A 15,977-nucleotide genomic window follows, 5' to 3' on the forward strand; every position below is an offset into this window, starting at 1 on the left:
TACTAAGGGCAGGCAAGGCTATTTTTAGGGACAGAAGAGACAAGGCTATTTTTACAAGATTAAGGGTGGAACACAGCAAGTTCAATAAATTCTTATATGTGAAAGAGGCTGGAATCTAGTATGAGGGAGAAGGGGATACAGGAAATTCGTTTAAAGAGTATATTAAGTAGAACGTCCTTAGATATAGTCTCGAATATTTTGATATCTTTTTAAGGACAACCGGGCTGGCAGGTAGGATTTTGTTTCTCCCCGTTTCTGGCCCACACTCCAGTACAGTACGTGGCGGTACTGCGCCATAACGTTGGATGCCAACCGCCGAAAAACCCCACCGAAGAAGACAGGACAAGAAACAGTGGAGAGAGCAGGTCGTAATAATCGTCATTTTTGAATGGTGTAAATGAATAATGGTAGCTGTCTAATTTGAAAGAAAAACGGATAACTGGCAAGTTTGTTGGATAGGAAAGTTGGTTAACATTGGCAGTGACACAAGCGAACAGGTTTTGGCGACAGAGGCAACCGTTAGCGTCTAAGTTAACCAGTCTGCTAGCTATGAGCTATCTTGAAGACAAAACCATGCTCAGTTGATAACCGCCATAGATTGTTATCTAGCTAGCCAGAGTAGAGACACGATCAAAGCTATCGTTAACACGTAATATATGTTTTTTGTCAATTGTTAGCAATATCATTGACGTTGGCCAGGTAACGTTAGCTTTCGTTGTCCTAGTGAGCCCCAGCCAATGGCCATTGTTATATTGACAAGGCAAGTCACTGAATAATTTATTGGGGCAAAATGAACTCCGACGAGGCAGCAGCTCCAAAACCTGTCACCGATGATGATGGCATGTCATGGTGGTATCGATGGCTCTGCAAAATCGCTGGGGTCCTGGGCGGTGTATGTAAGTAAACGCTAACCATCCATTTTCTTATCTCCTGTGGTTGCACCTGCTTACTGTATACACGACCGTCCGATTCTAATCGGTCCTGGCGCACCCTGCTTCCACGTCTACAGTCTCTAAATGTTTTAATGGGTCTATGCCTTTCATGACAGTGACAGATCATGAAGCATGTTACCGGCAAGCATTTTAAACGGTTTTCTCATGACCTATTCCTGGCATACTAGCCTATTGTTTATTTTTTTAACATGGCTCTTGACCAAAAATCGAATAAAATAAAGTTGTATTTATCACATGCGCCCAATACAATAGGCGTAGACCTTACCGTGAAATGCTTAAGTCCTTAACTAACAATGCAGTTCAATAAGTAGTAATTTACTAAATAAACAAAAGTAAAAAATGAAAAGAAAAAAAAAGTAACACAATAAAATAACAATAAGGATGCTATATACAGGGGGTACTGGTACGAGTCCATGTGCGGGGGTACAGGTTAGTCGAAGTAATTTGTAAGGTAGGGGTAAAGTGACTATGCATAGATAATAAACAGCTAGTAGCAGAAGTGTAAAAACAGGGGGGGGGGGGTGTGTGTCAATGTAAATAGTCTGGGTGGCCATTGTATTAATTGTTCAGCAGTCTTATGGCTTGGGATAGAAGCCTTTTGGTCCTAGACTTGGCGCTCCAGTACCGCTTGCCGTGCGGTTGTAGAGACAACCATTTATATATAGGTCCTGAACGGCAGGAAGCTTGGCCCCATTGATGTACTGGGCTCTATGCACCAACCTCTGTAGCGCCTTAAGGTCGGATGCTAAGCAGTTGCCATACCAGGCAGTGATACGAGTATTGTTGAAACACACACACAGAATTGTGAGTATTGTGCTGTTGGATAATGAGGCTATATTCTCTTTAGGAAGCTCTGTTGTGCATTCTTTGAAATATTACAGTGTTTAGTCAAGGCCTTCAGTCTCCTCACTGAGCCCCTGTCTGCCCGCCCAGACAAAGCACTGGCACACCACTCTACCCCCACATCTCTTTGTACAGCGCTAAACCCATTGGTCACATGTTCTGATTCAGAGTGGTTGGGTTAAATGCATTCAGTTGTGCAACTGACTAGGTATCCCCTTTTCCCCTCACTGCACCAGGAGGCTGGGAATGGGCACAATCATAGGCTGTCTGCTTGCCTGACTGGCACACATCTTCTAAGTCATCTATTCAGTGATAGCTTCTATTTTATAATGTCTGCTAGAGTATATCTTCCCTCAGGGACTCTGTGTGGGACCAGGGGAGAAGACTGCCCTTCTTATTAAAGCCACGGAAGTTCAAGGCTGACTGAAGGCATTGTTAGCAAAAAAAAAAGGTTCCCCTATTCATAGTGAATGGAAAAATAGCAATCTTCGTGGTCAGTTTTCATGTAAATAAGTAAAAAATTAAATCAAGGTACCAATAATTGCTTCACTTCCTGGACGAGCTCAAACTGCACATGTTACGTCTCCATGAGACGCCATCATAATCGACTTAACTCAATGGCGCATTGAAGCCAAATTTTCACATAGGAATGTATGGTGACACATGATCAATGGCTTTGTCCATTCATTTATACAGTCATTTTGTGAGACAGACAGAGTTGATGTTTGTGCTTATGTTGCACTTCCCCAGCATTAGGCCTATTGCAGCCCTGCCCTCCCTTCCCACCTATCCCTTTCCTGCCTTGCTGTGGCTGTGATACCGGAGTATTGGCCGCTGTATCACATTCCCATGCAGGACCGTTGCATAGTCAATGGGCTCTGTATTATTCAGCATGATGTAGAATCAGAGTGCAAGATAGGTCCTATATGCTTCCTCTGATGTTAGCTGCTGCAGAGTACTGCATGTATGTGTGTCTTCTTGTGTGTGGGTGTCTGTGGTTGTATGGCATGAGTGTGCTAGTTAGCTGAATGGTCTCGTCTGGTACTGTGGGATTAAAAAAAATAATTCAGTGCCATAACTTTTCATTTAATCACACTAGTATAAGATCTCCATCAAGAGCCTCCGGAGTGGTGCAGCGGTCTAAGGCACTGCATAAGGCGTTCACTACAGACCCGGGTTTGATCCCGGACTGTGTCGCAGCTGGCCGCGACCGGGAGACCCATGAGGCGGCGCACAATTGGCCCAGCGTCATGAGGGTTTAGTCGGGATGTCCTTGTCTCATCGCCCTCTAGCGACTCCTTGTGGGGGGCCGGTCGCATGCACATTGGTGCGGCTGGCTTCCGGGTTTAGCGAGCAGTGTGTCAAAAAGCAGTGCGGCTTAGCAGGGTCGTGTTTCGGAGGACGCATGGCTCGGGAGTTGGGGAGTTGCCGTGATGGGACAGGACTGTCACTACCAATTGGATTTCACGAAATTGGGGAGAAAAAGGGAGTCAATTATTTTTTTTATTCCATCAATCAGTCACTAGTAGCGTAAGGTTTCTCTCCTGATAGAAATCCTGAGCCGTGTTTTCAAGATTTTCTATGCTGCAGTATGTAACTTTTTGGGTGACCTAACCAAATTCACATAGAAATAGGAGTTACAGATATGTCACTCATTGAAAGCATGTCTAAGAAGTGGTAGATCTGTTTTAAGTGCGCTATTTCTATGCTTCATGTCTTTTATTTTCGGTTTTGTACACCAGTTTCAAACAGCTGAAAATACAATATTGTCGGTTATGGAAAATATTTCACAGCGGTTTAGATGGTACAATGATTCTCTACACTTTACTTGCTTGTTTTGTCACAAACTGAAATTAGGCAAACTATTAGAATTTTAGCAACCAGGAAATGGCTTGAGCAATTTCTGCATACTGCATCTTTCAATGGTTTCAAACCCCACAAGTTAATAATTTTGCCAAAATCAAAGTTGGGTACAAAAGACAAGATGAGCTACTGTAGTGGGCTGTGTGAATTAATTTACTTAAGTCTGTACCAACTTGTGTGTGTACACAGTACAATGGATATAATACGAGTAAGTATCCCATCTGTCCATTGTCTGGGTCCCTAATAATGCTCACAGTGGACTGGTAGCACCCAGCAGAGCCAACCAGGCAGTGCATAGCAGGGGCCTTGTAGGAACTTAGCAGGGGGCCTGTAAACTCTGATTAATACCCATCATCTGCCTCCTATTTGTCTCAAATATAGCTCTCTGCCAGAGAAGAGCTGAGCCTCTTGTGTTGGTTTCCCTGGTATCAAAACCACGTTTAAATGACAAATTCAGGCCCTTGTGGTTTCTAGTTAAGCTTTATTTGATTTGAGTTTGTATGAATAAGTTTGTATGAATCATCTTTCTAACTTGGAACAAAGACTCCTTTTATTATAGTCTGTTGGTATTCATGGTGTCCCTATTTGTGCCTGTATGTACTTGATCTGGTTGCATAATGAGAAATGTAACATTGCATGTAATATAATTTTCTCTCCCACTGAAGCATGTGCCATCTCAGGAGTGTGGATGTGTGTCACTGTCAACCCCTTAAACATCGCAGCTGGAGTATGGATGGTGTAAGTTTCAGTTTTCCACAATATGATCCTTACGTGTGTGCCTTTGTGTGTTTGCTCGTGTGTGTAAAAAATATTCACCAGCGCTGTGTTAACGTTCTCCTCCTGTTTCAAGGTTGAATGCCTTTGTGTTGTTCCTGTGTGAAGTGCCATTCTGCTGCCAGTTCATTGAGTTTGCGAATGCAGTGGCGGCTAGAGCGGACAAATTCAAGCCATGGCAGAAAGCCTTCTTCTACTGTGGGTAAGAACTGGACTGAGACCTGCTGGCTTCACAGGTCTCACCTGTCCATTTGTCTTGGCCTAGAATTTAAATGAACCTTTAACCAGTTGATAAACCCACTACCGGTTTAATGTGATCCAGTGTTTCCCATACTCCTTCCTTGGGACCCTTAAGGGGTGCACATTTAGTTTTTTGTCCTAGCACTACACAATTGATTAAAATTAACCTTGATGATTATTTCAATCAGATGTGTAGTTCTAGGGCAAGACCCCCCTTGGGGTCCAAGGGACCGAGTTTGGGAAACACTTATTTTTTAGGATGGCACTTTTTCCTATATCACAGTTGAAAAACACACTTCATATTCTCTTTAATCAATCCCTGTTTCTCTTATTTCCAGGATGGCACTGTTTCCCATATTCCTGAGCTTCTCCATCACCACGTTGTTTGGGAATGCCATTGCCTTTGCTACAGGTGTCCTCTATGGTCTCGCCTCCCTGGGCAAAAAGTATGACTTTTCTATTTAGACTTAGTGACAAGATTTTGGTTTGAATGTACTGTGTGTGTACATAGTGTACGTATTTTAGATTTAATTTTTTTTCTCGCACTTTTTCCCCTTTCAGTTCAAATTTCTCAATCAACATTTAGATTTTCAGGTGTTATTAATCAGTAACAAGATTCAATAAATGTAAAATAATGTAACGTCTTGTAACAGGAGACTGCTTTGTTCATACCCCTTATACACTTGAGTGACAAAGTAACCCTGTGAATCTCACATTCAACATCTCCCTGTTTTCTTCGGAAAATCTGACCATAATTCTATCCCGATTCCTGCTTACAAGCAAAAACTAAAGCAGGAAGTACCAGTGACGTGGATGCTGCTCTGTTTTGCTAGCACAGACTGGAATATGTTTTGGGATTCATCCAATGGCACTGAGGAGTATACCACTTCACCGGCTTTATCAATAAGTTCATCGACTTCGTCCCCATAGTGACCGTACATACATATCCAAACCAGAAGCCATAGATTACAGGCAACATCCACACCGAGCTATAGGCTGCCACTTTCAAGGAGCGGGACACTAATCGCTACGCTTATAAGAAATTCCGCTATGCCCTCAGATGAACCATCAGTCAAAGCTTCAATACAGGATTAACATGAAGTCCTACTACACCGGCTCTGACGCTTGTTGGATGTGGCTGGGCTCGCAAAATATTACTGACTACAAAGGGAAATTCAGCTGCAAGCTGCCCAGTGACGCGAGCCTACCAGATGGGCTAAATGCCTTTTATTCTCACTTTGAGGCAAGCAACAATGAAGCATGCATGAGAGCACCAGCTGTTCCGGACGACTGTGTGATCACGCACTCCGTAGCCAATGTGAGCAAGACCTTTAATAAACAGGTCAACATTCACAAGGCCACGGAGCCAGATGGATTACCAGGACGTGTACTCTGAGCATACGCGGACCAACTGGCAAGTGTTTTCACTGACATTTTCAACCTCTCCCAGACAGAGTTTGTAATACCTACATGTTCAAATGTATTTATATAGCCCTTCTTACATTAGCTGCTATATCAAAGTGCTGTACAGAAACCCAGCCTAAAACCCCAAATAGCAAGCAATGCAGGTGTAGAAGCACAGTGGCTAGGAAAAACTCCCAAGCAGACCATCATAGTCCCTGTGCCCAAGAAAGCAAAGGTAACCTGCCTAAATGATTACCGCCGCGTAGCACTCAAGTCGGTAGCCATGAAGTGCTTTGAAAGGCTGGTCATGGCTCACATCAACACCATTATCCCAGAAACCCTAGACCCACTCCAATTCGCAGACCGACCCAACAGATCCACAGATGACGTAATCGCACTCTACACTGTCCTTTCCCACCTGGAAAAAAGGAACACCTATGTGAGAATGCTGTTCATTGACTACAGATCAGCGTTCAACACCATATTGCCCTCAAAGCTCAATCACTAATCTAAGGACCTTGGGACTAAACACCTGCCTCTTCAACTGGATCCTGGGCTTCCTGACGGGCCGCAGCCAGGTGGTAAGGATAGGCAACACATCTGCCATGCTGATCCTCAACACAGGGCCCCCTCAGGGGTGGGTGCTCAGTCCCCTCCTGTACTCCCTGTTCACCCACAACTGTGTGGCCACGCACGACTCCAACACCATCATTAGGTTTGCTGATGACACAACGGAGGTAGGCCTGATTACCGACAACGATAAAGACAGCCTATAGGGAGGAGGTCAGAGACCTGGCAGTGGTGCCAGGACATCAACCTCTCCCTCAACGTGAGCAAGACACAGAAGATGATCATGGACTACAGGAAAAGGAGAGCCGAACACACCGCAATTCACATCGACAGAGCGGGTCAAGAGTTAAATTCCACACCACCAACAAACTAACATGGTCCAAACACACCAAGAAAGACGTGAAGAGGACACGACAACGCCGTTTCCCCCTCAAGAAGATTTGGCATGGGTCCCCAGATCCTCAAAAAGTTTTACGGCTGCACTGACTGGCTGCATCGCCTGGTATGGCAACTTCCCAGCATAAGGCGCTACAGAGGGTAGTGTGTACAGCCCAGTACATCACCGAGGCCAAGTTTCCTACCATCCAGGACCTATATTCTAGGCAAAAAAATCAGCAAAGACTCCAAACACCGAAGTCATAGACTGTTCTCTCTGCTACCGCACGGCCAGCGGTACCGGAGCCCCAAGTCTAGATCCAAAAGGCTCCTTAACATCTTCTATCCCCAAGCCATAAGACTGCTGAACAACTAATCAAATGGCCACCCGGACTATTTACATTGACACCCCCCTCTTTGATTTTACACTGCTGTTACATCTATGCAGGCACTTTTCCTCTACCTACATGTACAAATTACCTTGACTAACCTGTACCCCAGCACATTAATCCAGTACCCCCTGTATATAGCCTCATTATTATTATTGTATCTTTTTTTACTTTAGTTTATTTAGTAAATATTTTCTTAACTGCATATTCGGCGCTTGTGACAAATAAGATTTAACTTGTCATGCTTTCTTCCCTGCTTCTCTCTCCTCCATCTTTCAGGGGCGATGCGGTGAGTTACGCCAGGCTGAATCATGAGAAACAGGGGGATGAGGAGAAGATGACCGGGACGACTGACGGGTCAATATAGTGAGATGGCTATCCCATCATCCCTTTATCTGTTCCCACAGAGGAACAACACTATCCTTAACCAAGGGACAATGATGTCATCCCTGCTCCTCTCCTTTCCTCCCTCTCAGTTACTGAGTTTATTTATTTACCTAAATGGCTGCATCTTTGTCTTACTTGGTGTAATTTTTCCATATATATTTAATGTTGTTTGGTCCTTAGTGTGAATTTTGTTTTCATGACATTTTAACATAAAGGTTTAGCTGCTGTGCTGTTTTTGTTTTCCTGGTTACCCTTTTTGGCAAGTAGGAAAAGTTATGTACCCTCTTAGCCAATCCGCCTTTCAAGAAACCTGGGCGATAGTGAATGTGAAAGCTTTGTTTTTGTGAAGTTATTTCCCCAAATCATGTTACACTCATCGTGCCGCCGGAAATTCATCCATTGACAGTTATCCCAAACGTATATACATTCCATCCAGTAAACCCAAAGATAACAAGTCCTCTTTTTGTTTAATATCCGTTACTTGCGATATACAATGGATGTTTAGGTTTAATGTACCTACAGAGGACCCCGGACACGGAACTATGATGTAACCGTGAATCATAACAGCTTTCAGTGCATGTATAAGAGCTACTTTCTCAGCATTCTAAAAATGTGCATCTAATCAAACAGCTGCATGTTGCGTGTGTTTTGAGAAAACCCGATTAAGAATGTGAGTTGAATAGCTATGCTGCTTTAGCACCTCTTAACCTTTCAAATGCTATTGGTGTTCTCTTCTAGAACCTGATTGATCTATGCCACCTCAGAATGTTTGTGACCCTACATACAGTAGTGGGATCTGCCCCATGGAACCATGCTTTAAAGGACTGATGAGGGAATGTGTCTTGATTCAGGGACTATTTCGTGTGTAACACACAGAGCCATGATTTGCCTTTGTCCCTCAGTCAGGTGAAATATACACTGTTATGTCCAACCTCTGATCACAGGTACTAATGTGTTCAGCAACATGCTACCGTTGGGATTATTTCCCACTTTAGCTCTGGATCGGAAATAATTTAGTTACTCATTGAAATGGTCACCCATAACCAGTTCTCAGGTAGGCCTATTTTGTTTCCTAGATACTGGATAACTAGCTAACATGCTATTGCAGGTCACTTTAACCAATGCAAAAGGTACTATCCACATGAACCAGCTTTTGTAAAAAAAAAAAAAAGAATGAAACACTGAAGGAACACCAGCGATAATCTCACTAAGGCATACAATATAAAATACTATTTAGGCTTAAGTTCATTAATATGCAACATAAGCATGTTAGCAGCTGTCTAATGTAGCTTCACTGTTACCTTCCCTGACACAGAAAGCAACTGGGAAAGAGCTAGAAATTGGGTTGACTACATGTTTCATGCATTAAACCAGAGGTCTCTATTGCCCATATACAGGAGGGACACTAATCCTTAGTTTGTCATGATCTCTAGGCACAGAAGTTCTTCATGCCTACACTATACAGCCACACAATATTGTTATGGAACAATGGGCTCAAAAAAAGGGAAGCGTTAATCTTAAACGTTAACAGGTTGCCCGTGCAGTAGAAATGATAACTGACCTGTAGTTTGCTGTAAGGAGTGTGTGCATATGCTTCTGTGTATTGATGTTGAATTTGGTTGGTCGCTTATTTATGTCACGATGAACTGGAACTTCAAAAGGAGGCCACAAACTCAGTTGCTTATTATATGGCATTGTTCTCTCCCCATCTGACAAAAAAATAAAAACATTCTGCCTTTTAAAACAATGCCCGTCTTTTCCCAGTTATTACATGATCCATGCACATAAGTGTAAAAACATTACATACTGCATGTGATTAAAGATATCAAACTTTTAATGTTAAAGCCCACAAATGCAACAGCTTCTCTAAACCTAACCTGTGGACGTTAGAAGATAAAGAGATTAGTTTAAAACCCCGATCTGAACACTTAAGAGGATGTACCAGACAATGAATGAAAGATCGATGCATAGTTTAAGGAGCACTAGGATATTTGAGTGATTTGGGCTGAGTGGGATTTGAATAAAGTCAATATCCATTTGAACAAACTTCTTTGTGCAATCCTTATGGGTCACCAAACGATCCACTTCCCAAAGACACACTTGTTATTAATTCAGTCAAGCCACCTGGTTAGTCCACAGTCCCATAACAGAATGATGCAGTTAAGACTTCAGAACCAGTCAGGTTCATTTGAGTTTTGCTGATTTGGGCTTCCTTGGTTCTTTGGTCTTCTTGGTTAAGTCTGGGTTGTTATGACTAGCCTTGATCTCTGCTTCCCAATTCTTCTTCGCCATCGTGTACAATCTCATAGTCGCCTGGGCGTCTTGGACCTGCAAAACATTCTCAGACATTGGCTATGGCTCACAGAGGACTACTGTATAATTGTGATCAATTTTTTTTAATTTTTTTTTATAAATGTTGATAAAAAGCTGATTTACGGATGAATGTTCTCCCTGCTGTACTTTGACGTTAAGTATTTCTCTACACAGGAGTTTCAGAGAGGGCCGACCACTCTGAAAAGAAAATTACACTGTTCATACATTCCTCTTATAGTGTTATTATAACCCCTTCTGTCACACATAATACCTGCCCCCCCCCCCCCCCAAAAAAAAACAGCCTTTACCTTCACAATTTTCTTGAAAGGTTTATACTTCTGTGTGTCTCTGATTCTCTTTTTTGGGTGATCCAAGAGCAAAATCTGAAAGATTTCAATATGGAAAGTTTATGTAAATGTTGACAATGTTCTCAAGTCAAGTCAGGTTTTAGTTAGTGTAGGTTAGATCATAGAAGTGTACCTTAAGGTCATTGTGAATGGCGTGTCCCACTAGCGTTCTCCCCTGGAGGATCTCAGCCACCTCTGTCTGTACAGTCTTTACATTCTCACCTGCAGCATATAACAGCATTGATGACACAAAAGTCACATTTGAAAACAATGCGCAGAAAATCTAGTCCAAAATTTCCAAAGCCATCATAAGAACATTAATATAGTGTTAAAAGAGGTCTGAGGTTGGCTCATGCTGGGCACCGTTTTTGATGTTCTCCGGCCGGATGCCGCTAACAGCTGTCCTGTAGTCTGTCACCTTCTCGGTGGGCTTGACGTGTTTGTCGTAGATGCACTTCCCAAACTGGTTGACAAGGGAGACTCGGGCTACAATGCTGTCCTCTCCATCTGGCCCCACACCCACCATCTCACAGTCCATAGCTACCGCCTTAGTAAGGCTGACAAGTGCCATGATGAACAGGGAGAGAAAAAGGCTTGGTCACACCATAATTTTTTTTTCATTCAAGTGACTGAAGACAGCCAACAACATTCTGCTCTGTACTTTATGGTGAAGTAAGCTCAGGGCCCATATCCACAAAATGTCTCAGAGTAGGACTGCTAATCCAGGATCTGGCCATATAGTCTGTTATAGAAAGCGCTACTTTTCCAACTCAGCTGCTACTGTCAGAGCACATGCAGATATACACCTTACGATTAGGAGCTGCTGGTGTCCTCTAACTTACCCCTCGAACCCCCTGTCCTTGACCAGCGCCTTCTCTGTGGTCTGGGCATCTGTCTTCCGAATGCCTTGCATCTTCCTCATGATATCCGCTGCCTCTGTCCCCACTGTGGCCTCAATGTCGTCAGGGTCCACGTCATCAAACCACATGTCCGATCTAGTAGAGGAAAGATTACATGTATTAACCCCCACACACATTAACCAACACTGAGGTGCCAGTGGAAATAATGTGACAATTTGATCTTATGTTTGGATGCAAGTTTGACAACTGACTATTGAAGTGACTGAACACTCGGACACAAACCGTGCACATGCCTTCCACTACAGTGAGAGGTTGTTGAAGTCAAAATCTCAATAGTTATATATATACACACACACACCTGTCAGATGTTTTGCTTATGAGCGATATTGGTAACACTGGATGGACTTACTCAGTGGGTTTCTTTTCCTCCACTTCCTCTATTTTCTTCATCTGTGTGTTACCCTCCACCTGGGCGTTGTTCGGTTTCTTCTTCTTGGCGTTAGGCTGTTCTGTCCCCGATGTTCCTGGACCTTTCCCATTCACCTGGGATTTATTGGGAACGGCACTGTCCTTCCCTACTTTCCTACTGTACACCTGCATGGGCTTGGCATCATTCACTGTCTTTGATAAGTCTTTAGCAGGCTTCTTATCCTCCACCACCTTGTCCTTCTTTGAAATGTCTTTAGTGGGTTTCTTAGGGACTTCCTTCTTTGAGTTCTGCTGAACTGGTTTATTTTTTACTGGCAGGGGATTGGATTTGAACACCTGCAAGTAGAGAGTGAGCGAGCTTTAATAGCATCACAACATCCCATTTTAGACAATAATGACATTGCACCAATGCCTTCAGGTCTGTTATCATCTATCCAAAATATTTATCACAACATTTCTGACTTAGCCAAGTCATTACCAAGTCCTTACCTCTAGTAACGTTTTCCAGTTGGCTGAAAACTGTTCGGCATCTTTCGGGGGAAGCAATGCATTGGTTTTACCGTGATCTTTAGCCACTGGTTGTTTCTTGGTGTGTTCAAAAAACTTTTTCTTTACAGGTTTCTTTTTCTTTTGGTCCTGGCTGGGTTCTGGCGTTTTAGAAGAAGCAGCAGAGTCCGTTTTCTCTGGCTTGACTTTAGACATATCTCGAGGACTATGAGCTTTGATTTCGAAAATATGTCTGTCAATTCTCCTCTTCGAATTATTTTTTGAGTTAGGCAAGCTAACGTTAGCTGCTAAAGACACGTTGCAGTGTAATGGCAGCCTGAACTTTCATTATAACTTTAGGTCTTCACGTCTCATTCTAAAAAGTAAACATTGCTAAGCGACTAGCGTTTGACTTAATATGTGACAGCCGACTATACTTCAAACGTCCTGTTGCTCAGTAAATTGGCTTTTTGGATGACGTTAGCTTGCTAGCTAGTTTTGCTAACATGTGATCAGGAGATCAAGCATTAGTTAGTAAATTAGCTGGCTAATTACATTTGCTAAAGCAATGATTTGACGGTTGGAACCGCAATAGTTCACCTCTACAAATACCTTAATGAATACTTACAAACTCGCCATACTCGTTATGCTTTACAAACAGATATCTACACATGTTTTTCCGTACGTCGTGCTGAAATGTGTACTTCTGCAATGTGTCACAAATGTGAATGTCCGACAGGAAACGAGGGTTGGTCTTGGTTCCTAGAAACATGTTCTTTCTTCGTTTCTTCTATGCTATAATGTCGGTCCGCAAACAATCGCATGCCGCATGCTGTGCTGGAATGTACGATCAATCACGATCTGCTTAATTCAGCACTACCATGATTTTTTTTTTTTAAACAAATAAATCCCTGACTTCTACCACACTCTCCCCAAACACATTAAACTTGATCTATATCATGCTGAAACACTCCACCCTTAGGATTGTTCTGCATGTCAACAACCATTTCAATCCGTTACCCCCAATATCTCTTTTGCGGTCTCCGCAATAACCTTCTACCTGGCATTTCTGCTTTCCACATCCCGAGTCGTATTGATAACCTTACCAATAAAATCTATGAAGACAATTTCATTCAATTATCAAAGTGTCCTTTGACACAGCACATTCATGAGCACAAGATTTCTGAACAGGCCTCAAAACCATGCCAGGACCATCAGAAGCACCAGCCCTGACATTAGGTCCACTTACTACAGGTACATCCATGTAAGCTCCATCAGTCCGCACTGTAGTTCTACCAAACTGTTTGACGGCCTCTGCATACGATACATCATGACTGATCCTATATCTCTGAGCCTCTCTAGCCTCTCTGTACATGGCATCCACCAAATGCTGCGCTGTGTTCTCCCCCACAATTACAGCACTTAACCTTCACATTGCTTTGCCGTAATCATGTGCCCCTCCACACTTGGCACATATTTTCTTTCCTTTACACTGAGCAGCAACATGTCACATTCTTTGTCATTTAAAACACTGCAGTGCATATGGGACAAGTTCTCTAACATTGAAACTAAGGAATCCTACCTGTACGTTTCCCGGCAAGACTTTCTCAAACCTCAGCATCACTGACATCACAGAAGCTTTCACTTCTTTGACCCTCTTTCCTACTGATCAACCTTTTGGGCTCAATCTCTCTGCCTCCCTTCACATTTTCTTTAATATCATATGTGGACATAGATATTGGGACCCCAGTGATGACTCCCCTCAATCTAGCATAAGCACCAGGGACATGGCTTCCACACATTGCGGGGCCAGGCTACCACACAATATTAACAATCTACCATTTCCATTAACCAAGCTAATTTCACTTCACCTACCTATTTCTCTACGGCATTAGTTAGTTGGATAGGGTGTAAGTGAGGCCCTGTGGTCTCATCAAACACTATCACCACTTTCCACTCCAACACGTAAGTACTTTTGCTTCCTACCTTGGCCCTCTTCATGCTTTCTTTACTAGATGCTCCACTGCTTTCTGTATCATGATCTCTCATTTTCCTATCTTTCCACTACCGACCATTCCAGTCCTTGTCCCTCATCCTCCTGGTCCAAATCATCACAACTGACACCCATATTGTTTGCGTTCCAGCACAGCTGTTGCTTCACCAACTTTTTCTCAATTTCCTCCATTTCATCCGCACTACTCACCACCATTTCCCATTCCCCGAACTATGGATCAAATCTACACCGTGCTCAGACAATACATACAGCAAGTCCGCTTCTTCAGTGGGGTTTATCGGTGATTGGCATCCAACATTATGGTGCATTACCGCCACCTACTGTACTGGAGTGTGGGCCAGAGACAGGGAGAAACTAAATCATACCTGCCAGCCCCGTTTCTCTTAAAAAATATAACAAACTATTTGAGACTATATCTAATGACGTTCTACTCAATATATTCTTTAAACTAATTTCCTGTATCCCCTTCTCCCACATACTAGATCTCAGCCTCTCTCTTTCCCTCTGATACTGCCCACACTGTAGCAATACATGCTCCACGGTCTCTGTTTCCTGGCAATATTCACACTTTCCCCTTGGATGCTTTCCGATCACATTTAAGGTCTATTCAACTGGCTGTGTCCCAGCCTTAATCTTATGTAAATACCCTCCTCTCTTCTGTCCCTTCCTGCAATCCTCCCCTCCCCTCCCCGACTTTCCTCTGTACTTGAAAAAAATGCCTGCCCTCCACTGCTCCTGCCATCTCTGCACCATCACTGTCCATATCAGGATTTTTGTCTCTTCCTTGCTCATTGAAACTAAAACCTCAACATCCCCACTACTAAGTGCTTGTTTAGCCAGTAGATCAACTGTCTCGTTCCCATCCACCCCATACGGGGTGGGACCCAAGAAAATCTTATCTGTATACAAATTTGACTAATCCGACAATGGGTTCGTATCACCTCATAAAGCAGGTATTGTCTGCTACGTGAGCTAAAGGACTGCAGACTCATCAACACTGCACATGAATCAGAGCAAATAACTACTCTGTGTGGCTTGACTTCCTCTACCCACTGCAAGGCCAACAGTATGGCTATCAGCTCCGCCATATATACAGTCAGATGATCTGTAATACGTTTCCTGACTGCCACCCCACATTCCTGCACGACAAATTCTGACCCAGTACGTCCTGTCATTGGATCTTTTGAACCATCTGTGTAAATGGCCACAAAATCCTGATACACAGTATCCAGACTCCTCTTAAACTAATCAGATGGATCAACACCCTCCCTTTCTTTCTGTAGTCTCTCCAACAGTTCTAGATTAACTACTGGAGGCGGGAGTAGCCACGGTGCATTTACAGGAATAGCTACCGTGGGACTAAACTCCCTTCAATACAGTCCCATCTCCTTTGACCTGGGTATTACCCACCCAGTCAAAGCTTGTGTTCTGTTTTCGCTCATGTTCCCAGCATGCCTTTAAAATCCCTTTTGCAGGATGAGACACCCCATGTCCCTGTAGGTTGACCCAAAAATGCATTGCCAGCTGTTGTCTCCTAATCCGCAATGCCATATCCCCCATCTCCACCTGTAGTGCAGCCACTGGGGAGATCCGAAACGCCCCACTACATATTCTGAGTCCTTGCCCCTGTATGACATTTAGCCTTTCCAATGAGGTCTAATACGCTATACGGCCATAGTCTATTACAGATCGAATAAATGCAGCATACAAGGTCCTCAATGAGGAAAGAC

General features: G+C 43.3%; 2 protein-coding genes across 2 annotated transcripts; one reads left to right on the forward strand and one right to left on the reverse strand.

The window, feature by feature from the left end:
- The first annotated feature begins 305 nt into the window (after positions 1–305).
- Positions 306–9,545, forward strand: LOC139387843 (calcium channel flower homolog). Its single transcript, XM_071134122.1, has 5 exons — positions 306–896; positions 4,325–4,397; positions 4,510–4,635; positions 5,012–5,119; positions 7,691–9,545. Exons 1-5 carry the CDS (start codon positions 791–793, stop codon positions 7,776–7,778), a joined length of 501 nt encoding a protein of 166 aa, XP_070990223.1. The 5' UTR covers positions 306–790; the 3' UTR covers positions 7,779–9,545.
- On the reverse strand, positions 9,479–14,499 carry LOC139387841 (RNA exonuclease 4-like). Its single transcript, XM_071134121.1, has 8 exons — positions 12,237–14,499; positions 11,728–12,083; positions 11,301–11,453; positions 10,822–11,015; positions 10,592–10,680; positions 10,420–10,494; positions 10,235–10,309; positions 9,479–10,126 (listed from the first exon to the last, which is right to left on the reverse strand). Exons 1-8 carry the CDS (start codon positions 12,447–12,449, stop codon positions 9,983–9,985), a joined length of 1,299 nt encoding a protein of 432 aa, XP_070990222.1. The 5' UTR covers positions 12,450–14,499; the 3' UTR covers positions 9,479–9,982.
- Positions 14,500–15,977: the final 1,478 nt, after the last annotated feature.

Source organism: Oncorhynchus clarkii, chromosome 29 (assembly GCF_045791955.1).
Source record: "Oncorhynchus clarkii lewisi isolate Uvic-CL-2024 chromosome 29, UVic_Ocla_1.0, whole genome shotgun sequence".
Lineage (NCBI taxonomy): Eukaryota > Metazoa > Chordata > Actinopteri > Salmoniformes > Salmonidae > Oncorhynchus > Oncorhynchus clarkii.